The sequence below is a fragment of the Mrakia frigida genome (assembly GCF_051309035.1).
Source record: "Mrakia frigida strain ATCC 22029 unplaced genomic scaffold BDY24scaffold_13, whole genome shotgun sequence".
In the NCBI taxonomy this organism is placed as follows: domain Eukaryota; kingdom Fungi; phylum Basidiomycota; class Tremellomycetes; order Cystofilobasidiales; family Mrakiaceae; genus Mrakia; species Mrakia frigida.
The window spans coordinates 376,602-398,996 of NW_027481268.1; the positions used below are offsets into that span (position 1 = coordinate 376,602).

At 54.7% G+C, this 22,395-nt stretch overlaps 6 protein-coding genes across 6 annotated transcripts; 2 read left to right on the plus strand and 4 right to left on the minus strand.

Annotated features, from left to right (window-relative positions):
• Positions 1-161: 161 nt before the first annotated feature.
• On the minus strand, positions 162-4,439 carry BDY24DRAFT_350834 (GRAM and VASt domain-containing protein). The gene is made up of 7 exons (XM_076637707.1): positions 2,755-4,439; positions 2,545-2,648; positions 2,377-2,472; positions 1,850-2,303; positions 1,431-1,742; positions 724-1,302; positions 162-608 (listed from the first exon to the last, which is right to left on the minus strand). The coding sequence occupies exons 1-7, from the start codon at positions 4,385-4,387 to the stop codon at positions 394-396; spliced, it is 3,393 nt and encodes a 1,130-aa protein (XP_076497207.1). The 5' UTR covers positions 4,388-4,439; the 3' UTR covers positions 162-393.
• Positions 4,440-4,607: 168 nt separating this feature from the next.
• On the minus strand, positions 4,608-6,848 carry ALG11 (alpha-1,2-mannosyltransferase ALG11; the record flags this gene model as incomplete). The annotated part of the gene is made up of 7 exons (XM_076642724.1): positions 4,608-4,922; positions 5,006-5,128; positions 5,214-5,397; positions 5,506-5,754; positions 6,035-6,128; positions 6,201-6,381; positions 6,504-6,848. The coding sequence occupies 7 exons, from the start codon at positions 6,846-6,848 to the stop codon at positions 4,608-4,610; spliced, it is 1,491 nt and encodes a 496-aa protein (XP_076497208.1).
• Positions 6,849-7,088: 240 nt separating this feature from the next.
• On the minus strand, positions 7,089-15,086 carry DOP1 (Dop1p). The gene is made up of 30 exons (XM_076640217.1): positions 14,615-15,086; positions 14,333-14,466; positions 14,090-14,236; positions 13,927-14,007; positions 13,719-13,847; positions 13,500-13,650; positions 13,275-13,419; positions 13,026-13,206; positions 12,786-12,962; positions 12,605-12,715; positions 12,427-12,534; positions 11,918-12,358; positions 11,727-11,849; positions 11,475-11,661; positions 11,264-11,396; positions 10,949-11,196; positions 10,817-10,874; positions 9,926-10,745; positions 9,608-9,844; positions 9,409-9,536; positions 9,182-9,340; positions 9,040-9,115; positions 8,873-8,978; positions 8,739-8,806; positions 8,540-8,670; positions 8,265-8,470; positions 7,904-8,190; positions 7,715-7,839; positions 7,520-7,640; positions 7,089-7,446 (listed from the first exon to the last, which is right to left on the minus strand). The coding sequence occupies exons 1-30, from the start codon at positions 14,922-14,924 to the stop codon at positions 7,207-7,209; spliced, it is 5,568 nt and encodes a 1,855-aa protein (XP_076497209.1). The 5' UTR covers positions 14,925-15,086; the 3' UTR covers positions 7,089-7,206.
• Positions 15,087-15,969: 883 nt separating this feature from the next.
• On the plus strand, positions 15,970-17,940 carry BDY24DRAFT_387379 (ribosomal protein L22/L17). Its single transcript, XM_076640218.1, is given in 10 exon segments — positions 15,970-16,010; positions 16,026-16,027; positions 16,602-16,645; positions 16,753-16,824; positions 16,937-17,065; positions 17,226-17,353; positions 17,459-17,489; positions 17,581-17,591; positions 17,678-17,696; positions 17,783-17,940. Coding segments are annotated over 9 exon segments (543 nt in total). The 5' UTR covers positions 15,970-16,010; the 3' UTR covers positions 17,890-17,940.
• Positions 17,941-18,174: 234 nt separating this feature from the next.
• Positions 18,175-21,355, plus strand: ZPR1 (zinc finger-containing protein ZPR1). The gene is made up of 9 exons (XM_076640219.1): positions 18,175-18,243; positions 18,321-18,465; positions 18,557-18,677; positions 18,805-19,628; positions 19,797-19,940; positions 20,071-20,298; positions 20,422-20,494; positions 20,625-20,719; positions 20,873-21,355. The coding sequence occupies exons 1-9, from the start codon at positions 18,221-18,223 to the stop codon at positions 20,954-20,956; spliced, it is 1,737 nt and encodes a 578-aa protein (XP_076497211.1). The 5' UTR covers positions 18,175-18,220; the 3' UTR covers positions 20,957-21,355.
• On the minus strand, positions 20,947-21,765 carry BDY24DRAFT_44659 (uncharacterized protein). Its single transcript, XM_076644922.1, has one exon. It carries the CDS (start codon positions 21,678-21,680, stop codon positions 21,183-21,185), a length of 498 nt encoding a protein of 165 aa, XP_076497212.1. The 5' UTR covers positions 21,681-21,765; the 3' UTR covers positions 20,947-21,182.
• Between the last annotated feature and the right edge of the window lie 630 nt (positions 21,766-22,395).

Sequence of the window (22,395 nt, forward strand, 5' to 3'; positions counted from 1 at the left end):
CCCTTGTTTCCCCCTTCCTTTCCTTCCCTGTGTCTCGATTCTCTCGCTCTTGCTGTGTTTTTCTTACCCCGTTTTACTGCTCTCTCTACATGCTTCCCCATTTTTGCTCTATGATGCATTCAAGCTCTCTCTCCCTCTTCGTTGTTCTCGAGGAAAGGAAGCACAACCGAACCGAGATTAGATCGTGGGCAGCTGGTACACGGGCAAGAGCAAGGGGAACGGAGAAAAGCAAATAATTGAAAGGAATGTGAGAGATCAACTGAAGCGGGAAATCACAGCAAGGGAAAGATGAAACGAGAAAAGGAAAGATGCAAACGCGTCGAGAACGAAGAAGAGAAACCCGGAGTCAAATCTAGAGAAAGAGAAATCTAGTCCATGTAGAGTTAAGCAGATCTAATCTAGCTCCTCCAACCCACCACTAGAGGGTTCGGACCCGATCGCTCGAGTCGTCGAAGGGAGCCTTCTCCTGAGCGACTCGATCCTTCGTTCGAGGGCGTCGAGGGAGGAGGAGATGGCGGAGAGTTCGTCCTCGGGAAGACCGAGAGGTTCTTGAGAGTGGGTATAGGAGGAACCAGACTCTTGGCGAGTGATGTAGTCTTCGAGGAAACCTGAGCAAGAAGAAAAGGAAGGGAGACGCGTCAGTTCGAGCGAGAAAGAAGAGACGAGGGAGGGTTCCTCGCACGACGAAAGACGCGGGAAAGTTTGATGAGAAGTTGGGCTCACTCTTAACAGCCTCAGCAACCGAATCGGGACTCTCCCTCGACGGGATGTCCCTTCCTCCAGCCCTCCCAGGAGCACCTCCCACCCTCCCTCGACTCCCCGGTGGTCCTCTCGCCTCCTCTCTCCCACTCCCTCCTCCCCCTCTCAGCGACAAGAACGTCCACACGTTCGAAATCAACAACGCAGCAATCACTATCCCAAAGAACCCCTGCATCGTCAACCCGCTTCCCAAACTCTCCCCGATCGCCCAAAGACCTTTGAAGATCTCCGTGACCCCCTTCGTGAGCGTGTCGACTCCGTACTGGAACGACCAGCCTTCCTGCGAGAGCTTCTTGAGCTTGGACTGAGCGTCGAGATCGAGGTCGGGAGGAGAGGTTGGGGTGGCGGTGTGGGAGATGGGGGAGGTTCCGGGAGGAGAGGTTGGGGAGAGAGGGTCGAGGTCGGCGAGAGAGGCTGGGTCGTCGTCGGTGAGACCTTCGGTGTGGAATTCGGTGAGGTGGTCGGTGATGTAGGAGCGCATGGCGGTTTCTTGGTCGGCGTGGAAGGATTTCTGACCTGCTAGGGCGGAGGAGTCGATGATTCCTGGGAGGGAGGAAAGGAGGAACGGACGACGGGAGAGCGGGAAACGAATCAGTACACGATCGAGATCGAGAAGCAAGCGAAACGGTCGAAAGAGACTCAAACGAGACGAAAGAGAGTCCTATCCTCACCTCGGATGAAACTCCTCCCCGTCCAATCGACCTGACAAGTCACCAACACCCTCGTACTGTTCCCTCCCGCCCACATCAAACACGTCCTCGTCTTGACCGAGAACGACCCTCCACTAGGCACGTCCGGCGTCCTCGTCGTCGTCACCATCGACACGTAGTCGTCGAAGTCGACGTAAACCGTCTCGTCCTGAAGCTCGCACTTCGTCTGCTTGGGACCGAACCCGCCAGGAAGAGGTTTGATGTACGACATTTTGCGAGTGAGGTTGTTGTCTCCCGAGGTCGAGGAAGGTGCCCAGTCGGAGGTTTGGATGTCTGTAGACGAATGAGGCGTAACGAGACGAGACGGAGGTCAGCGGGGAGGGAAGGAGACGCGAAGAGGGCGACGCAGGGAGAGAACGAGACTGTGGGACGCGACTCACCCATCAACCTCTGATTCCCACTCATGAAGTCCTTCGCAAACCCACTCGTGAACATGAGGTTGTAGATCTTCTCTGGCGTACTCGGGAACACCACATCCAACGCCGTTTCCGAGTAATGCTCTCCCTTCAGACCACACGAACAGGTCGTCGGCTTCCTCGCCACGGCTGCTCTCCTCTTCCCTGCTGCTCCTCCGGTGTTTAGTCCCAGATGCCTCTTCCCTCCAGCCGAGCTGTGAGTATGAGACCCTTCGACGTTGGTGTTGTAAGGGTCTCCGCCGTTGTTGATCTCGTCTCCGACGGATCCTTGGGAGTTGGTCTGACCGTTCGTCGAGTGAGCTCCGTCGTCGGTGAGGGCTTCAGTGGAGAAGGAGGGGAGGTGAGGATGGGAGAGTCGCCAGATGTTGTGAATGACGTCGTAGGTGGTGTCCCGAGAGAGGAAGGAGGCCCAGGTGTACTGCGAAAAGGAAGAACGAAGACGCGTCAGAAGGACGAACGGAGGAAGAGAGGAGAAGGAAGTCGAGGCTCACCTTGGATCGAAGCGTCGAGATCATGATAGCGTTAGGGATCACGAAAGCCGTCATCTTCTTGTCGATTCGAAGGATCTCGGAGAAGGGGATGACCATCTGAGGAGAATGGATGGGCAAAGTCAGCTCTCAGGTCGAAGAAAACGAAACGAAACGAATCAAAGAACTCACGTTGGTAACCCAACCGAAGATACTAGCATGGAAGCAAACGTGGTTCTCCGAAACGTAGAGTCTTCCTTGAACGAGGATATCTCTCTGGAGAGCACATCCGTAGTCTACGAAACGAAACCTCGAATCAGCTTGAACGGAAAACGAGACGCGCCTCTCCTCCCTCCCTGCTCCTCCCCTCCCTCCGCTGAAGTCCTAAGAAAGTCGACTTACCCTCAATCAAGTAATCCACCTCAGGCACCTCCTTGAACAACAAATGGAAATCATGGTTCCTCTTTGCGCTCGCCACAGCGAACCCCGTCACAGGCAGATCGTCCAAATCGTCGTCGTACCCTCCCATCCCTCCATCCTCATCGTCCTCGTCCTCTTCGTCGTCGTCGTCGTAGTCTCCTAACTCGCTCCCTCCATGACCGTTCCCATTCCCGTTCATCTCTCCGTAGGGACCTCCTCCGAGGTTGGTGTTCGCTTCTCCGTGTCCGTACGACGACGAGCTGCTCTCGACCGAATCCCTCGACGGCCTCATGTCCTCATCGACGCTCGTTCGAGGAGTTCCGTTCACGACGGGAGCGTTGAGACTCTTCATCGACGATTTGTTGGACTTGTTGGATTTCCCTGACTTCCTCGAATCCTCGGACGTGATGGAGCTCGGAATCGACGCTGATCCAGTCCCCGCTCTGGGTCGAGAGAAGGTTGCTGAGCGGTTGGTAGGTGTAGGGGAGGACGCTCTGTTGGAGGACGAGGAGGAGAAGGAGGTTTGGGAAGGAGGGAGAGCGGGACGCATGTTGGCTGCTGGGTTGACGAGATCCTTCGACATGGAGTGGATGGCGGCAGCGATGCCTCCCGAGGGTTTGGAGGAGGAGGATCTGTGGAAGGAGGAGGCTGAGAGGCGACGTTTGGAGGGTTTGGGTGGGTCGAGGGAGGAGGTTGGAGTGGTGTTCTGGGAGGAGGAGAGGAAGCCGTTGAGGGAGGATTGGGAGGTTGAAGGGGTTGGGAAGGAGGAGGACTGAGCGCCGCCGTTGGGTTGTTGATGGGAGGAAGAGGAGCCGTTGGATCTTGTAGAGGAGGAGGATGGTTTCGGAGGAGTAGAAGAGGTTGTTGTTGTTTGATCTGAAGCGTAGGAGTTTGGACGAGAGGAGGAAGGGGAGGAGATTGAGGCTGAGGACGATGATGCTGAGCTGAAATCGCTGGCGATGGTGTCCTTCCTTCCTCCTGGCCCTCCTGCTGTAGCGTCCTCCAAAGTCAAACTCCCTTCTCCCAGTCCACCTGCTCCGAATCCTAATCCCAGAACTGAGTCTGTTGTCTTGTCTCCTGTTGGAGTTCTGACCTGATCATCGTCCTCCCAACCCATCGTCCCACTCGCACCTACCGAGCTCAACGACAGCCCCGTCCTAGATCCCAAGCTGCCACTCATCCCACCTCCAAGATCGTAACTCGACGGAGTACCGAACGATCCAAACCGTTGAAATCCTTGACTTGCCGTTGTCGAGATGGGAGAAGGGACGTGAATCGAGGATTCCGAGTGCTCGACGTCCGTGAGCGTCAACTTTGGAGGAGGAGCGGGAGCCTTGATACGAGCTGTAGCATCCGAGGTTTGGGAAGAATCCTGGTTCCTGGATCTCGAGGAGAGGGCAAAGTCTGAGAAGGAGGATTTTGTAGAGAGAGCAGGCGAAGGGGAAGGGGAGGGCGATCGTTTCGAGGAGGAGAGGGAGAAGGAAGATCGTCGGGAACGACCTTCTTCCTTGGAGGGAGATAACGAAGGTCCAGTGGTTGAGGAGGAGGACGAGGGAGAATCCTTGGTCTTGTTGAACCGAGGAATGAAGTTACTGAACCCTGAAGAGGTACTCATTCAAACGAGCCACGAGGGAAGAGAGAGGGGAGGGAAGAGAAGAGAGGGAGTGAGGGTTGTTGGCCAAACTCGTCGGCCTCCCCTCCCTCGGTGCTCGTTTGCTTGCGGGGGATGGGACGAGGCAGCCTCATTGTCGTCGTTTCACTGCTTTCCTTGTTTCTCTCCTTCTCAAACTCTACTAGACTCGCAAAAGAACGGACAGCCATAGGTATCTCCCATCTCAATCCCTCTTCGAATCCCTCAGCGCCTGAGCCCTCTCCCCCAGCGCGTTCCTTCGAATCGTCTTCAACTGCGAGAACGCTCTCTTCCAACTCTCCTCGAACGCCTCTTGCCCAAACCTCACAGCAACGCTCTTCCTAGCTCGTTCGCGCATCGACCTCCGATCCTCAGCTGGAAGCTCAAAGATGTCGACCAGGCGGAGAGCGAACTCGGGAGGGGTGAGAGCGTGGAAACCGGTGGGCTGGGATTCGAAGGGGACGATGATGTCGAGCAGGGGACCGGCTGAGGCGTGGGAGAGAGGGATGAGACCTGCGGCCTGGAGGGAGTGGAAGGATGGAAGAGAGGATCAGGCGGGCTCTCGGGAAGGCGAAGGGATTGAACAGGGAACGAGAAACGAACCATGAACTCGACGACGTTGATTCCGAAATGTTCGTCGACCATTGTACTTATCCCCACCGAGGCCTTCCCTAGCCACTCCAGAAGAACGGGATAGGGAGCATTCACGACGAACGAGACGTTTTCCTACGAGAAACGAACGAGAGAGCGAGAGATCAGCTAGAGTCCCTCGACGCGTCGCATCGAGCGGAACTCAACGCGATGAACTCACCAAGATTCCCAAATCCTTCGCCAAATCCTTGAGCTTCCCCACCCTAGCCTCATCACTCGCATCCCTGACACTCCCGATCATCACTAACCGAACTCGATCCTTCGAGTCGGGATTCCTCCATTCCGGACGAAGGTCGAACATCTCCTTGAGCGACTTCAGTTGAGCTGGGTGATCCTTCTCGGGTCTGTAAAAGGACGATCGTATAGAAGAGTGTCAGATTCGCGGTTCCTTCAGATGATATAGTTGAGAGATGGGCTCGAAAGGGAAAAGAGGACGCGAAGGCAAGACCAACCTGAACTGAGCCAGACTCAAGACGACCCTCTCCCTCTTCCCCTCTTCCCCAATCTCCAGCTCTCCCAATGAACCAGTGTCACACGGTGGGTAGACGATCGAGACCTCCGGCACGGGAGCTTTGCTGGATGAACTTCGAGCTCGAGAAAGGAGGGTGTCGACGTGAGCCTTCGTCCAGGTCGAGTTGGTCATTTTGACGGTTGCGAGGGAGAGGGATTTGGTGTAGAGGGAGGCAAAGAGTCGGTAGTATCTGTAAACGAGGAGGAGATGAAGGAGAGGGGTCGTCAGATAGGCGCGAGGAGAGAGACGTGACGGGACGAGACGCGAAGGGAGGGAGGAGAGGGAGAGCGAGACGAACTGGAGTTTGACGAAAGATCGAAGGAAACTCCCTGCTACCGCAGTATTGGTGTGAGTAGCTTGTCGGTTCTGGACTCGAGAGAGCATGTCGGTGCTGTAAGAACGAGAGGAAGGGGAGTTAAGATCAACCCTCTCTCGCCGCTGGCGAGGACTCGAACGATGAGGGAGCTCACCTGATGGTAGGGTAGTGAATGTAAGCTCCGATAGGAACGGTCCACCCTCCAAAGAGCTTGACGATCGGGTAGGTGAAGGCGTATCCCATCGTGTCTATTCAACCGAAGAGAGGTCGTGAGCTTCTTCGAGTCGAGCTCACCTTTCCCTTCCTCGAAGCTCACTCACCGACGAAGATATCTGGAACGATTCCTTCCTTCCCCACGAGAGCTTGCCACCCGACGATCAAACTTCCAAACGCTTGTCCGAGAAGAGTGAATCGTCTCCAGAAGGTGTCCCCGATGAGATGTCGAGAAGGGAGGGGAACGAAGATGATGGAGGACGGGGACAGGGAGATGTTGAAGTGTTTCTGCAGCCGCCACGAGCAACAGGAGATGAGGAATTCAGCTCAGGCGCTTCGTCTACACCGTCTGAGGCTAAAAAAGAGTTTGAATCTTGAATCAAGCTCAGATCGAGCGAAGAAAAGCTCACCATCGCTCCCTTCAAGATCTCCTCCTTCTCAACCGCCGGCCAATCCCCCGTATAGATCACACACATCACCTCGTCTCCATGAACCCTCTGCATGTACTCCACAGCGGTCCAGAGCACCCTCTCTCCTCCTCCTCCAGCGTTGCAGAACGGGTGGAAGATCCCTAGGACGAGAGGTCGTTTGGGACGAGAGGAGGAGGAGAGGGAGGAGACCTGACGAAGGAGGTTGGTCTCGGATCGAGCGTTGAGTTTCGTGTGAATGTGGTTGAGGTAAAGGAAGATGGCGAAGACGAAGAGAACGAAGAAGCCGAGGAGGAGGTCGAGAAGGTGGCTTCCTAGTAAAGACATGATGCGAAGGAGGAGGAGAAGGACGTGGCCGTTGAGAGGCTGAGCGTGAGCTCGAAGGAAGCTCGTCCTTTCCCTCTTCCGACCGAGAAAACCTCACTAACATGCCTGATCTTGAAAAATAACTCGGATCCGAGCTCTCTTGCTCTTTGTGTCAATGGACGTGCCCAATTTTCGAAGGAAGAGAACGAGATGACAGAACATTTGCCCGACGCGTCGCAACCAAAAAGCAGAGATGAATAGAGCGAAAACGAGCCAGGTATAAGAAGAGAGCAGAACGGGGTATCACAAACATCGAGCCAGAAACGAGTCAGTCTATGTAGGTCGACAAAAAGTAACGAATAAGCAAAAGGAGACCGTTTTAATCCGTTCCCTCGAAGATCTCCCGCTCGAGACCAGCATCGACCGCGTCCCAATCGACCGCAGCGGAAGAGTAGAGACTCTCGTACGAAGTCATACTAGCTTGAGAGAAAAAGGGACCTAGTTCCGAGATGGATTCGATCCGCTTGAGGTGGGAGAGGAGAGGACGACGGAGGGTCGAGGAAGGGTCGCCCGAGAGTTCGACGAGAGCGGGAGGAGTTTTCTTGCCGTCGGCGTGAGCCTGATGCGAAGAAGAGAGAGGAAGGAGTCAGTGATGATCGTCTGAAATAGGGGGATTTAGGGTAGAGGCTCACCTTCGAATGGTGAGAGGATTCGCTGACGAGCTCTGCGAGACGGTCCATCAACGACTCGGGCTGCCACTCGTCGCTGCTGTGAACGGCGTCGACGGTATCGGTCACGAACATCCATTGATGACTGCGAGAACAGGAGAAGGAAGAGAAGTCAGCAAACGAAAAATCGGGAGGGAGAAGGACAGCCGAAGGACGAACATCTGGAAGTCTTCCGATTGAAGAACGAGGAGGAGGTCGAGGAATTTACAAGCTGCTAGGATGAGCTGAAGGACGTCCGATCCATCGGGCGGGATCTCCTCCATCAACTGCTCGAAGACTCGAAGCTGAGAAAAGGGAACGGCGTCAGTCGAGAGTACTTGAGGCAAGAAAGAGAAGGAAGAGACTCACGAGCTCCGTCAGAATGATCGGCCAGAGATTCGACAACTCTCTCGGAGCCATCCTGCAGACCAGCACTCGAAGACAGAGGTAAACCTCGCTATGGACCATGGGAGAGACGACTGTCGTCCGAAGAATCTCGACGAGCTTCTCCTGGATGCTGGGGAGGGTGATGAGGAAGTGGTTCATTCCCGCCGAGAAGAGAACGAACGAGAGCCGACGGATGTTGAGCGAGCGAAGGAGCATCTCGGACTCTCGGTTGGTGAAGATATTGGCCGAAGGAGGAGAAGCAGCGCGGACTGAAGAGGGGGAAGCGAAAGAGGAGACGCGTCAATTCGAGCACGAAGGCGAGCAGAAGGAGAACGCGACTCACTAATCAACTCAGCCATCCTTTCCTTCTCTCCATCCATGATCGCCTTGATGAGCGGTCTCCACCTCTCTCCTGAGCTAGGAGGACCGTTGAAGAACCTCGAGTCGTTGAAAGAGTCGCCGACGAGACCTCGCCAGGCCTTGATCGTTCCGGGGATCTTGGTCATCTCGACGAGCACTTGGAGAGCGAGAGGTTCGACGTCAAGTGATCTGCAGGGAAGAGCAAACCCAGAAAAGGTCAGATTGAGATTATGGAGGGAAAGAAGGAGAGGGACGAACCTGGTTCGAGACCGGAGAGCAGGCGAAACGATCTGCTGAGAGATCGTGATGCAGATCGAGGTGATTCGGTCGGTGTCCTGCAGGAAAGGTCTGAGCTTGGAAAGGACCCTTCGGGCGATGTAGCTGGTGATCTGTGAAAAGTACAAACGGGAGTTTTAGCAGAGGAACAGGTACTGAAGAAGGAGAAAAAGGGACGAACTGTCGTGTACAACGTCGGACTGTAGGCCTCGACGCCGTCGGACTTCTCGTCGAGGGCAGGAGTCTCAGCTGTATAACACAATGAGGAGGGTTAGTGCCAGAGTTCGAGTGGGGCGACGAACGAGAACTACTTACGTCGAGAGCTAGCTCCGTTCGAAGCCCATCGTCGAGCCAGCGGAGTCGATTCGTACGATCTCGAGGCGAGAGCGATTGAGGTGTCGACAAGTTTCGTGTAGGTATCCTGGGTATTGAGAGTAAAGTTAGCTCAGTACGATCGAGTTGGTACCGAGGAGGCCACGTACCTGAAGGTCTCGTCTCAGCCGCTTGTCCTCGAGAGCGCTGGTGCTGGCGACCTTTTCAGCGAGAGCCGTCAAGCACCTGCAAAAGAAGAGAAGTCGACTTGGTCAGCGGGAGATCGGCTGATACATGTCCTGAAAGACTCACCTCAACGTCGGGAAGACCTGATTCTTCGAGATCGTGTTCGTGTTGTTGGCGACGACGTCTTTCGCGAGAGTGATGAAGGTGGCCCAGACTTGGACGGCGATGGGACCTTCGAGACGAGTGAAGTAGATCTCGGTAAAGGAGTAGAGGATCGGCTCGGATCTGAGAGGAGACGAGACCGATCAGGCTGAGCTAGGGGACGCAGTGGAAGGCGAAGGAGAGCAACTCACGAAGGTCCTCGAGAAGGAGATCGATCCGACTTCGACCAGTTGGAGCACATCATCGAGACGACGCTCTGAGCGTTGGGAGCAAGAAGATCGAGAACCTCGAAAGAGCTAGTGCTGCCTTGAGGGGCGATCTACGGGAGAGAAAATGACGGGGGGGGTCAGTTTCGGAGGAGAAGACGACGAAGAAAGGACTGGAACGTACTTCGAGCGAGACGTCCCCAGCTGACCAGCACTCTGCCAGGGTCTGGACGACGTCGATGGGTTGGAGGCGATACAGACGTTCCAAGACTTCCTGAGATCGATTACTCGACCGAGAGCATACGAACTCGAGACCTGAAGACGAGGAGGAGGACGAGGGAGAGACGCTGTTCGACACCGTCCAGAGCGATTGAAGGACTCGTACGGCGTCGGTGAAGCATTTGAGTCCAGCTGATCGAGGCTGAGAAGAGGAGGAAGAGAAGGTCAGCTTAGAAAGATGGGGAAGAGAGGAAGGGAAGAAAGAGAGGAGGAGGAGAGGTACCATCAACCCGTCACTCGGCTTCGAAACGGGAGCTTCCTCCATGCTGAAGACGTTCGACACGTATCCCAGCAGTCCTCCGCTCGGGTCCACCGAGCCTGAACGTTCAGTCTCCTGGGGACGAGCTGGGAAGTGTCCGAGAGCAAGGGTAACGATCCGTTCGAGAGCTGACAGGAACATGACCGAAATCGATTCAGACGATTCGAGGGAGAGGTCCTGATCTGACGATGGTTCTTTGAGAGCGACGTGAAGGCCGTAAGTGAGGTTTTGAAGCTGTTGAATGACGCAGTCGCAAAGCGGAAGGAGGAGAGGACGGAGGTGACCTTGGAACTGAGGGATGGTCATGAGGATGAAGTCGATCCAGTGTTGAAGGACGGGTCGATTCGCCGTTGAGGAGATCCCATCCATGAGCGTCTGCATGAGAAGCGGGCTGACGTTGTCGCTGATAGGTTCCGATGCCTGACGATCTTCTTCTCCTTGGGAGTCCGTCGAGGAGGAGGTCGAGAACCGAGAGACGTGTCCGATCCCTCGAGACGTTCGAGCTGCTGAGACTTTCCGACGAGTTGCTGCCGATGCTGCTGAGGAGACGGTGATGATGGAGTGGAGGACGTGAAGGAGTTGGTTCTGGGTGTCGAGCTTTCCCTCGTGGATGCAGGAGAAGAGCTTTGCGACGACGACCGATTCTGCTGACTTGAGTCCGATCGACGAGACGTCTCCCCGTGAGATGATGGCCTGGACTGTTTCCAGAGCGTTGAGTTGGAGGTGATCGTTTCCTGATCCGAGGGAGGCGGCGAGTTGAGGTGATGGCTCGGATTGGATGAACCTGGGAGAGAGCGCAGAAGAAGAATCAGCTCGACTTCGACGCGTCTCAGTTTCCGCCGTGACTGGTCTCACCGAAGAAGGGTCTCGAGAAGCACATCCATGCAGTTCGCATCCGTATGAGTGACGTTGGCTGTGAGAAGGAAAACTCAAGACGGTCAGAAGATAAAAAGACGAGCGACGAGTGAAGGACGAAGGAGAACGAACCTTTCTCCGCTCGTTGGATGATCCTGTCACTCAGCTTCGAGACCGGGGTAGCCTTGAGAAGACGGTTGAAAGAATGTCCTCCGAAGCGACTGACGGCGGCGAGGCAGTCGAGCATGTAGTGGGCCCTGGCGAGGTCGAAGGGACGCTCGTATCGGAAGCCTCTCGACTCTCGAGCGTTGTAGGTCGTTGTCGTCGGTGTTCGAACGATGAGAGGATCAAGAAGGACGAAAAGGATAGGTTCGAGCACTCTGGAAGGTATTGAACGAGGGAGACGTCAGTGAAGAGGTGAGGTGGCAAGAAGACGCGTGAACTGACCGAAGATGCGACCTCAAGTTCGTTCGAAGCCACGTCTCTCCAGCTCGTCGAATCGTCACGTTCGGATCCTTCAGCGAGTCCAGAATGGCGAAGATGGGGTTATCGAGGTACTCGGTCGAAGCCTGAGAATCCTCTGTTGGTCAAGAAGGAATCGGAAGAGGTGTCAGGCGTCCGAGAGGATTGAGGAGGACACGAGGAAGAGAAGACGGACCCGTGTGCCTCCAGAGGACTCCAAACGCGTAGATCGAGTCGAGCCGTTCAGATATCGATAGAGAGAGAAGATCTCGAGCGATGATAGAGTCGATGTGCTTCGAGGGATCTGCGTGCTGAAGAGACCAAACGAGTTGAACGGCGGGGATGTGGTAGAGAACCGTCGTCGAGGTCATGTAGCGAAGGGCCTGGAAGGGAGAGAGCTCGAGGTCAGTTTCACGATAGAGCTCAACCGGAAGAAAGGAGGACCTACTCCGTTCATGAGGAGAGTCATCTTTGGTCGAGTGTCGAGATCGAGAGAAGGCCGAATCTTGGTTGGATCCGTGAGGGAAAGAGCGACCTGAACGATTCCTTCCACGACAGCGAAGCACTTGGCCTGCAGATCGAAGGACAAAGGTTAGTAAGATACGTCGAGGGTACTGAAAGAAAGCATAAGAGACAAACCTTCATCAGCAGTCCAGCAAACCCATCGAACCATCTCTCCGAGTCCCATTCCACGACCACGCCTCCTCCCTCAAACTTCTCCCCGAGCTTCAACAGCCCTCCCAGCACCTTCAGCGCAGCTACAACACTCGTCTCCTGACCCTTCGACCTCTTCGCCACTTCGGAGCAGATCCGAAGAGCTCCTTCGATCGACCTCTGGAAGAGAACGGGACCGCTGAAAGCTGGGTAGTCGGGCTCCGCTGGACGACTGAGATCGATGTCGAGAGAGTAAAAAGCCGAAGCATGGTGAAGAGCTTGTTCCGAAGATTCACTGTCTAAGGGATGAGGATTTGGGTGATGCGAGGAGGTGAAGAGCGAGGTTGGCATGAGGAGGAGGATTTCGAGAGCGAGGGAGAGGGCGGGTTGGAGGGAGGGAGAGGAGGGATTCGTCGATGCGGTGGTCTGATAACGAAGAGTAGCACTTGATCAGCGAGGCTCGTAAGAGAAGAGAGAAAGTTGAAGGCGCGTACCTCGAGAAGCTCGAGCAGAGCGGCGAAGACGATGGGAAGGTGAAGGTGTCGAACCTCCTCGTCTTGGTTCTTGAAAGTCTTCAGGACCCATCGGATGAGAGATATCGACTGGTGACGAAAGGATTTAGATCAGTAGTTGTTTGATGGGATGCTAGATCGCTGAAGGTCGAGAACTCACGTCGCCTGTCGGTTCCTTTGCTTCGAGATCGGTCCTGAGCGACTGGAACAGCCTCCTCCAAGCCAGATAAGGATCCATGACCTCGTAGAGCATGTTTCCGGTCATTAGGATCTTCGAATATCAAAAAGAGTCGCGTCAATCCCTCGGAGAAGCGATTGGGAAAGGCAGAGAGTCGACTCACGTCCTCGTCTCCTCGCTCCAACGACAGCTTCAGAGCCCTGAACGCGTCTTCGACGATCACGTCCGTCAGAGGATAACCGATCTCCCACTTATCGAGAAGCGAGATGAGGATCTTATACGGTCGTTGAGCCTCGGTGACTTCTCCGGAAGTCGTCGAAGGAGGGTGAAGCATCTCGTCCTGTTGAACGCGGCGAGACCGAATCAGCGACCGAAAGCAGAAAAAAGGAGTCGAAGATCGTACTGTAAGAGCCTTTCGTAACAGGTCGAGTCCGTGAGTCCTCAGATGAGCGACCTGGGAATCTGGGTTGTCGTCCGACCCGAGGAGCCAGGTGTAGAGACGCCGACTGAGGGAGAGGTCTCGACGAAGGACGACCGTCGAAGCTGACCGCATGAGAATGAGTCGATCTACTTCCCGAGTGTGCCTGAGAGCAAAAGAAGATTTTCTGTCAGCTATGTATGGATCGTTGCTGGAAGGAGAAAAGACACGCACTTAGCTGAAGCAGCTCCGTCGAGTCGAAGGGAGGTGACGAGGAGATCAAGGATTCCCCGTTGAACGAGGAGGTTGTCGTCCTCGAGTGAGCTGGCGAAGGCACGAATCATTAAGCCGATGTCTGGACCGACGATGGGAACGATATCTGCGAAGATCCAGGAGGAAGAGTCAGCGAGAACGAAACTCGGAAGCGAGAAGACGCGTCGCAAAAGAGGTCGAACGAACCTTCTCCCTCTCCAAGCTTGGGCATCCTTCTCGAGAGGTAGTTGAGAGCCAAAATCCTTGCTGATGGTGTTGAGATGAGAATGAGCCAGACATTTTGGAGGAAGAAGGGCGGCGAGACGGTGGAAGAGACGAAGTCTAGGAGGAAGACGACCTGTGAGAAGAGAAAGCGAACGAGGTGAGCTTCCGACGACGAGAGCTGAGGTAGACAAAAAGGCGAACCTTGTCAAAGAACTCTCCGGTTTCCTCGTCCAGACCAGGAAGAAGAGCGAGGATCAGAGCCTTCATGACGGGTCGAAGAGCGTCTTGAAGAGGGAGGTAGTAGGCTTCGTAGATGTTGAGGAGAGTGGGCTGAGGGGGCGAAGATTCGAAGATAAGATTGTCAGTAGATGCGGATAGGAATAGAGCAGTGGGAAACACAATAACTGACCTTCACTGAAGTCGCAGCGTACTGAAAGAAAGGGAAGAGTCCCGACGACCAGATCTGAAGGTCGCGCTTGAGTCCTTCCGGCTGAAGGTGAGCACGAGAACGAAGAGACGCCGAATTCGTGTTAGCCCCTGACCCACCAACCTCATTTTAATCCTGCACTCACTCCGATAACTCCCAAGATGTGTGTGTAGACGTCCAAAGCTCGCTGATGAACACCGCTAGGGAGGGCAGGGGTGAGACACTGAGCGAGTCGTTTGGCGACGATGAGCTTCTTTGGAATCTCGGTGAAGGTTGGATACATTTGGAGGGTCTGTCATCGATAATATATCAGTGAACGAATCCGTCAGTCGAGCGAGACGAGGAGGCAAAGGACTGAAAGGGAGGAGAGAGAGAGGAGTGAGCTCACCTTGAGGAGCTTGGAAAGGAAGGAGATGAAGTCTGCCCATTCCTTGACACCATCGAAGGATGCGAGAGATTTGTCGACGAGAAGGTTGAACTTCTTCCACTTGGGATCAGCTGCGAGAAGACTGGCGAGAGCAGCTGGGGAAGGGAGGGAAGGAGGCAGAGGCAGGGCGAAGTTCAGCTCGAGCTCACCTCCTCTTCGCTTCCTTCCCTCCCCCACTTCTTCCACCCTACCGATTTGCCTCTCAGATCTCCTACTCGATCATCTTTAAACGATAAGACTCACCTTTCTCGCTTCCTCGACTCTTCCATCCTACACCTCCAGCTCCCTTCCCAGTCCAACCAGCTCCTCCTCCTCCGACGACCCCTCCTCCTCCATCAGCATTCTCCTTCGGCTCCCTCTCAGCTTCCACTTCACTGATCTTGGGACTTGTAGATCGAGCAGGAGCTACCAGGAGTTGCTCTCGAAGTTTGGAGGGACCTCCTAGAGACTTGAGGCTTGATATGGAAGGGGAGTGATGGAGGGAAGCAGAGGAGGAAGGAGGTCCGACGGGGGATGAAGATCGTGAAGGAGAAGATGCTTTAGGAAGGGACATCCAAGAACCCGAGGTGGCAGAGAGAGAGAGAGAGTGCTTTGAGGCTATGAAGTAGTAGGGTAAGGAGTCGAAGGAAGATGTAGGAGGAGGTCGATGCGGTTGAAGGAAGGGAGAGGTGGAGCTCGCTTCCTGCTGAGGTTCGAGCTCGTCGCAGCGAGCAGGAGATGGAGATTGAAGATCTCCTTTTCGGTGAGCTCTATAAAATAAGAGTGTGCTCATATTCTAGATCGATCTCGAGTCTGTGCGAACATCATCAGCCAAAGCAAATCAGGTCGGACAGAGGAGGGGCTGAGACTCGTCGGACATCGAGCACGTCGTCCTCGTCCAACCAACGTGCCCTTCGAAAACAAAGCGGAACAGCAGGACGGGAAACCTTTGAGACTCTCGTTTTACATGTTCCGAACAACTGGGATCCTAGAAAAGGAGGGACATTTGGTTTCCAGGCGGCAAGTCGATGTTGACGACGCGTCGCACGGAGAAAAGAGTGAGACTGAAACTAAGAAGATCGATGAACTGATCCCGTTCCAGGATACTGAGAAGATATAGCATGAAGAGGAGCTTGTCGGATCACAGAAGCTTTCAGGTGTAGCATATCCGAGAAAAGTGAGGGAAACGACGAGCGAAGACGCGTCCAGAGCTCGTTCACCTTTCGTTCTCCGGTTTCAAAGACGCAAAGATGAAGACTATGAAGTGATCGAGAGGTTCAGAAACGAGCAAGTGCTTCTTCAGAATCGTCCGAGAGAGCGAGCTGAGAAAGGTTTGACGAGAACGAGAGTGCGTCTGCAGAGATCGCCCCGGCTCTCTTCCCTCCTTCTTTGTTTTGAGCGTGAACCTTTCCTCCTCCCCCTCCGATTCGATATTGAGTCGAGGAGACCTGCTGGGAATGAAACAGAACCAAAGGGTTCGGAAAAAGAAGGCGGAGAGCTGGGGGTGGAAGAGAGAGGACAGAAAGGGAGGGAGGGAGAGAGGGAGGAGAGAGACAAGGAGAGGGCCGCAGCCGTTTGGTGAAAAAAGAACGAGAACCTCAATAGCTCGTTCTCCCTTCGTACAAGCTTCCACTTCCGTCGCATACCCCTCAAACTCAAGGTTACTCCCCTTCCCATACACGCTCCCTGCCCGCACCTATCTGGAACAGCTCGAATCGTCGCACACGGATCAGAAGGAGACGAGAGGGAGAGGGTGGAAGAAGGGTCAAACGAGCGAAGAGGTCGTCGATGGAAGGGAGGGAAACAAGCTGGGAATTACGGTCGATGGAGTGTAGGGCTGGATCTTGGCAGAAGTGGAAGTTGAAGAGGGAAGGAGGATATCGCCAACTCTGGAGAAACCATGCTCAAAAATCCATTCCCTACAGCCCTCCATCGACTTCAACAAACCTCGCAACCCAAGAACCTCCCTCGCTCGCCCTCCCTCTTCGCCCTCCGTTCCTCCCCTCCTCCCTTCTTCCCCAACTCTATATCGACCCTTCTGGACCTCCTCTCGCTCGCACACACCTCCTCTCTGTCGGACTGCACGAAATGCAGGACGAAATGCTGACCGTATCGTTCTCCCTTCGTTCCCTCCTCGCCCGCACCTTCCTCTCAAACAGATGGTGAGCTTTCACTCCCTTCTTCCTTCCCTCCTCCCACCCTTCGCTGAGCTTCAAGCTGATCGTTCCTCTTCCTTCTCTTTCCCCTCTCAGGTCCGATACGCTTCCGCCCCCCTTGCCGCTAACCCCGAGAAGTGTTCGTTCAACCTCCCCAAATCCCCATCCAACGTCAACCTTCCTCCCTCGACTCGACAAAGCTCGTCTGACTCGCAACTCTCCATCCACTTTCTTTTACTCCTACAGCCGCCAAGTCTCGAGGAGAGTACTTGAGGACTCACTTCAAGAACATGCGAGAGGTCGCTGCTGCCCTTACCGGTACGTCTCTGAGTCCTTTGTTGAAGGGAAGGGAAGGAGAGAAAGAGCTGAGCTGACCTTTTCGCCACGACCTTCTTTCGACGCTCCCTCCTTTCGACTTTCTTTCTTCTAGGCATGAAGCTCGCCAAGGCTTACACCTACCTCGCCGACGTTCAGGAGCACAAGCAGGTCATTCCTTTCCGACGATACGCCGGAGGTATCGGACGAGCTGGTCAGGCTAAGCAGTTCAACACCACCAAGGGTCAGTCTCCCATCCTTCCTTCCTTCCTTCCTCCTTACCACCTGGCCCCCACGCGTCTCCTGCGACCGCATAGAGACCGAAACTGACGTCTTCCCTTGCCTTTCCTCCCGTTCCTCTCTTTCGTTCCGTTCTTTGTTGTTGTGTTCGACCGTTCAACCAGGACGATGGCCCGAGAAGTCGGTTCGATTCATCCTCCGACTCCTCAAGAACGCTGAGTCCAACGCTGAGGCCAAGGACATCGCCGTTGAGGACTTGATCATCAAGAACATCTGTGTGCAGCAGGCTCCCGTGAGTAGGCGAATTGAGGGAGTTGACGGAGGTGTTTGGGCAGGAGAGTCGCGTTCGAGCTGACCTCCCTTTCTCGTTTCCTTCCTTCCTTCTTTTGTTCTCCAGAAAACCCACCGAAGGACTTTCCGAGCTCACGGTTAGTCTCATCTCATCAAGCTGATTGTTCTCTTCGCGTCTCGAACACGAAACTGATCCGTTCTCGTCTCTCTTTTCTTCTCGCTTTCCAGGAAGAATCAACGTTCGTTTTACTCTCTTCTCTCTCCCTTCCTTTCCTCCCTCCCTCCCCTCTTGAGCTGACCCAACCCACTCTTTCCCATCCTCCAGCCTTACAAGGGACACCCTAGTGCGTTTACACTCTCCCCAACTCTCTCTCCGAGCCTCCGAAACTGACCTTTGTCGTCTCCTCTCCTTCCCTCTTTCTTCTCTCAGCCCACATCGAGGTCATCCTCTCCACTTCCGACGTCGAGGTCCCCAAGGCCAAGGGAGTTTCCACCAGCAGGAAGGAGGCCAAGACCATCTCGGCTATTGAGGCTTAGATAGATGGAGTCTTTGGTGTACCGACGTATTGATGATTCGACTTGGACGAACGACGAAGAGGCGAGGAGAGGAAGCGAGGACGAGAACGAGCGAGGGAGCGAGAGAAGGGAGAGTGAATTTGCCGTGTTTGAGGTCTGAAAGATACTAGAGAGCTTGAAGACGAGCTGAAGGTCCGATTGGGAGAATCAGAAGTCTATAGAAGCGTAAAGAAAGAGAACGAACGAAGAGAGGAAAGACGACGTCGTTCGAATTTCGAGAGGTCGACCTCTCTCTCCTCCAACCCACCACCCCGCTTCCCTTCCCTTCCCTTCCCAACAAACGCACAACACTATGGCTCCCAAAGCACTTGACCCGTTCGTAACCTCTCTACACCTTTCTTGCCCTTCCTTCTGTCGCTGAACCTCTCCCTCTGTTCGTGCTATCCCTCCAGCTTCTTCCCCTCGATCGGTTCGCTCGCCGCGAACGCTGACGCTCGAGCAGAGCACGTCGAGGGAGGCGACGACTCGGAGATGTTTGAGGACGAGGAGAGAGAAGTTCAGGAGGTGGAGAGTTTGTGTATGCGGTGTCATGAGCAGGTCAGTCGAAGAAGGGGGAGGAGAGGAAGGAGAGGAAGGTGAATAAGCAAGCGAGCTCACTCACTCACCCCCTTCTTCGGTTTTTTTTCAGGGCATGACCCGTCTGCTGTTGACGAGTATTCCGTTCTTCAGGGAGGTGGTCGTGATGAGCTTCAGGTGTGAACATTGCGGGGAGAACAATACAGAGATTCAGAGTGCTGGGATGATTCAAGGTGAGTTCGAAAGAGGGAAGAAACGAGGAGACGAGAGCTCACCCCTTCCTTCCCTTCCTTCCCTTCTTTCGCTCCCCCTCCCTCCCTCCTCGTCTTCAAATCTGCTTCCGGTTCAAATCCCTACCAGAACGTGGCTCGATCTACACGGCTCACATCCGTTCCCGGTCCGACTTTGACCGTCAAATCGTCAAATCCCCGACGTGCACCATCACCATCCCGGAGTTCCAACTCACCATCCCTCCCAATCGAGGTCAACTCACCAACGTCGAAGGAATCGTACGAGACACCATGAGGGATCTCGCGTTGGATCAACCGTTGAGGAAGATTATGGAACCGGACAACTACGAGAAGATTGGAGTGCTCGTCGAGAGGTTGAGGGAGGTGTTGGGAGATGAGACGGTCGAGGAAGGGGAGATGACTTGGGAGGGGGGAGGACGAGTCGAGGAGGAGCAGGAGAAGACGGAGGAGGGAGAGGGAGGAGAGAGGCCGGACAGGGACGACGTCAAGAGGAGGAAGACCGGAGAGGAGAAGTTCGAACCTTTCCCTGAAGATCACAAACCTACTCCCTCCTCTTCCACCACCACCACCACCGAGGTCGAAAAACCCTTCGTCCCTTTCACCATCACCCTCGACGACCCCGCTGGGAACTCGTTCCTCCAGTTCATCGACTCGATCTCGGACCCGAAATGGACCCTGCGAACCTACCTTCGAACTCGAGAGCAGGACGAGTCCTTGGGGATGATGGCTGCTTCTGGACCTGGAGCGAGGACGGGAGAGGATGTCGTTGCTGGGGAGAGGACGACGGCGGATGCGGAGGGAGAGGAGGAGTACGTGGATAAGGGGGAGGGTCAGTTTGAGAACGAGGAGGTCTACTCGTTCCCTGGGCATTGCTCGAGTTGTGGAGGGAGCTTGGATACGTTGATGAAGAAGGTTAACATTCCGTATTTCCAGGTGAGAGTCACAGTCCTTTTTCTCTCGGCTTTCGTTTCGCTTCGGAGGGTCGAGTTCGACGCGTCGATCATCGATTTTCGGGAACGCGTCGTTTTCTCGTTCCTCCCTCCCTCTTCTCGAGCTGACTCTCTCTCGCTTCCTTTCTTCCTTCGTTTAACTTCGTCGCAGGACATCATCATCATGTCGACGAACTGTCAGTCCTGCGGATACAAGGACAACGAAGTCAAGTCTGGAGGAGCCGTCTCCGCCGAGGGGAAGAAGATCACCCTCAAGGTCGAGGACGCTGAGGATCTCTCGAGAGATCTCCTCAAGGTGCGTCCCATTCATCCTCCTTTTCCAACCTCCTCCCTCTCTCTCCCTCTCCCTTTCCTTCCGCTTCCACTCCTCCCTCCAAACCCAAACCAAAACTCACCTCCCCTTCCCCTTTCCCTCCTTCTCCCAGTCCGAAACCTGCGGTCTCGAAATCCCCGAGATCGAACTCCTCCTCCAACCGGGAACGCTCGGAGGTCGGTTCACCACCCTCGAAGGAATCCTCACCCAGGTCTACGAGGAGCTGTCGGACAAGGTGTTTGCGAGCGGAGGAGGGGACTCGACGACGGGAGGAGGAGCGGGAGGGAGCGAACCGATGAGGATGGGGGGGTTCGAGAAGTTCTTGATGGAGTTGAAGGAGGTGAGTGCTTCTTTGCGCTTTGGGGTTTCGGGTGGAGAGAGGAGAGGGAGGGTGGGAGGAAGCGGGCGGGGAGAGGACGGACGAAACGCTGACTCGTCTTTCGTTCGGTTTGTTCGTTCGCAGGTCATGACTGCTTCTCGACCTTTCACTTTGATCCTGGATGATCCTCTCGCCAACTCGTACCTCCAGAACCCTTGTTCGTCCCTTTCTTTTTTTCCCTCCCCTCCTCTCGTCCCTTCCTTCCCGTCGCCTCGCTTTCCATCTCCTTCCTTCCTTCCTTCGCCGACTAACTCCCCCTTTCCTTCGTTCTCTTACCTTTTAAACAGACGCTCCCGACGCCGATCCCAACATGACCATCGAGTTCTACAAGCGAGACTTTGAGCAGAACGAGGATCTCGGGTTGAACGACATGATCGTCGAGGTTCGTCGTCTCCCTCTTTCTTTAAGCCTTTCTCCTTTCCTCCTCCTTCTTCCTCCTCCTCCTCCTCCTCTCGTCTTTTCTCGTAACTCGACTCGACTCGAAAGCTGACCCTTCCCCCTTCCCCCCCTTTTCGGCTTCGATTCCAACGCACAGGGTTACGAGGGAGAGAAGGAAGCTCAGGATGCCTTCGCCGCTTCCGTTCTCGCTGCTGGGGCGAAGAAGCTTCCCTCGGCTTAGGCTTAGGCGAGGCGATGGGAGGATCTTCTAGAGATATCGTGGTGGTGGTTAGCCTTTATTCGATGCTTTGCGCGGTCTATCGATTTTCGAGGAGGGGAGGAGAGGGAAAGGAAAGGCAAAAAGGTGGGAAGGAAGGTGGGGAGACGACGCGTCTCTTTGCTTTCTCTTTCTCTCGTTCTCGTCCCTCCACGCGTCCACCCACAACCACTGTCTCTTAGCAACTCATCTATACCGACTCTTGCTTTCCCTCGCTTCGCACTCGCTTTGACTCTCTCTCCCTCCGCCCACGCGTTCTCTTTGCTTTTTTGCTTCCCTTTCGCTGGCTTCTGCTTGCTAGCCTTACTGCTTTTTTCCCTTGCTTACTCCTTCGTTCGATATCGATGCTTGCGTTGCTTTTCAGAGTTTCGACGAGAGAGAGAGAGAGGGGGAGAGAAGGGAAAACGAGCCTGGACGCGTCGTCGAAAGTTCGAAAGCCTGCCTGAGGCTCGACCTTCAGATCTGCCTTCTGAGATTCTCTTCTTCTCTCGTTCTTGCACTCCAGTTCCTTTTCCTTTCTCTTTCTCGAAGCAGCTGGATTTAGGGAAGAGTTGAATCTCCGATTGACATCTCCATCCTCGCCTCGAAAAAAGAAATGCTGCTCTGAGAACGACCCTCTCGTTCCCACCTCAAACCCCAACCCAACCATCACCACAACCACAACCACAGCCACTCGCCAACACTGCATCGACGAGAAATCAAATCCCTACCACTAAGCTCTTGCAGCTCAGCGAAGAAGAACGACCGACAGGGCCGTCCTGGAGTCTGGAAAGGAAGACGAAGGGCAAAAAGGATCGAGGTCAGAACGCTCGTTTTTTTTCCCACTCGATAGCGAAGCGTCTCGGACGAGCAGGAACGAACTCCATTCGAACTCCAAACCCTTCCAAAAGGGTTTTCCTCTGCTTCTGCGAAACAGAGGTTTCGAAACCCAGCCGAAACGATCCTGTGAGCGTCTCGTGAAGGGCACGACAGGATCTCGATGCGAGATCCGTGATACGTCTAGCCAGAGACGGAAACAGACGAGCTTCTGCGAGCTCGTCAGTGCGAAGAGCCTGTGAGGAAAGGAAGAAAGAGAAGGCAGAAGGTTGAGGTTGAGAAAAAGGAGAGGGGCTGGGAAGACGAACGAAGGGATGAGGACGAACCACTGCGTGACTCGACGAAGAGGTCCAGATATGATCTGAACGAAGATTCTTCCTCGGAAGAATCGAAAGAGTGCGAGAAGAACCGGAAACCCGAACTAAGGAGGGAGGAGGAACGAGGAAAGGAGACGAGTGAGCTCACGTCGACTTGAAAAAGGGAAGAATGAAAAATGGGTCGTGGACTGACGAGGGAGAGGAAACGAAAGAAGAGAAGCCAAAGAGAGGCCAACCGAGAGCGAGTTGAATCGCTGTTCTTTTCGAGGG

What these genes read in the sequence shown, in the direction of transcription:
- BDY24DRAFT_350834 (XM_076637707.1), bottom strand. Translation starts at nt 4,387, where the DNA reads ATGAGTACCTCTTCAGGGTTCAGTAACTTCATTCCTCGGTTCAACAAG. An exon ending in TCTTCGGTTGGGTTACCAAC is followed by an intron (nt 2,473 to 2,544) that starts GTGAGTTCTTTG and finishes CATTCTCCTCAG; the next exon opens with ATGGTCATCCCCTTCTCCGA. An exon ending in GGTTGCTGAGGCTGTTAAGA is followed by an intron (nt 609 to 723) that starts GTGAGCCCAACT and finishes CTTCTTGCTCAG; the next exon opens with GTTTCCTCGAAGACTACATC.
- DOP1 (XM_076640217.1), bottom strand. Translation starts at nt 14,924, where the DNA reads ATGTCCCTTCCTAAAGCATCTTCTCCTTCACGATCTTCATCCCCCGTC. An exon ending in ACGCTGCGACTTCAGTGAAG is followed by an intron (nt 13,848 to 13,926) that starts GTCAGTTATTGT and finishes TCGCCCCCTCAG; the next exon opens with CCCACTCTCCTCAACATCTA. An exon ending in CAGGTCTTCCCGACGTTGAG is followed by an intron (nt 9,116 to 9,181) that starts GTGAGTCTTTCA and finishes CTTCTTTTGCAG; the next exon opens with GTGCTTGACGGCTCTCGCTG.
- BDY24DRAFT_387379 (XM_076640218.1), top strand. An exon ending in GCAGTTCAACACCACCAAGG is followed by an intron (nt 17,066 to 17,225) that starts GTCAGTCTCCCA and finishes CCGTTCAACCAG; the next exon opens with GACGATGGCCCGAGAAGTCG. An exon ending in TCTGTGTGCAGCAGGCTCCC is followed by an intron (nt 17,354 to 17,458) that starts GTGAGTAGGCGA and finishes TTTGTTCTCCAG; the next exon opens with AAAACCCACCGAAGGACTTT.
- ZPR1 (XM_076640219.1), top strand. Translation starts at nt 18,221, where the DNA reads ATGGCTCCCAAAGCACTTGACCC. An exon ending in GAGTGCTGGGATGATTCAAG is followed by an intron (nt 18,678 to 18,804) that starts GTGAGTTCGAAA and finishes AATCCCTACCAG; the next exon opens with AACGTGGCTCGATCTACACG. An exon ending in CTCGTACCTCCAGAACCCTT is followed by an intron (nt 20,495 to 20,624) that starts GTTCGTCCCTTT and finishes CCTTTTAAACAG; the next exon opens with ACGCTCCCGACGCCGATCCC.
- BDY24DRAFT_44659 (XM_076644922.1), bottom strand. Translation starts at nt 21,680, where the DNA reads ATGCAGTGTTGGCGAGTGGCTGTGGTTGTGGTTGTGGTGATGGTTGGG.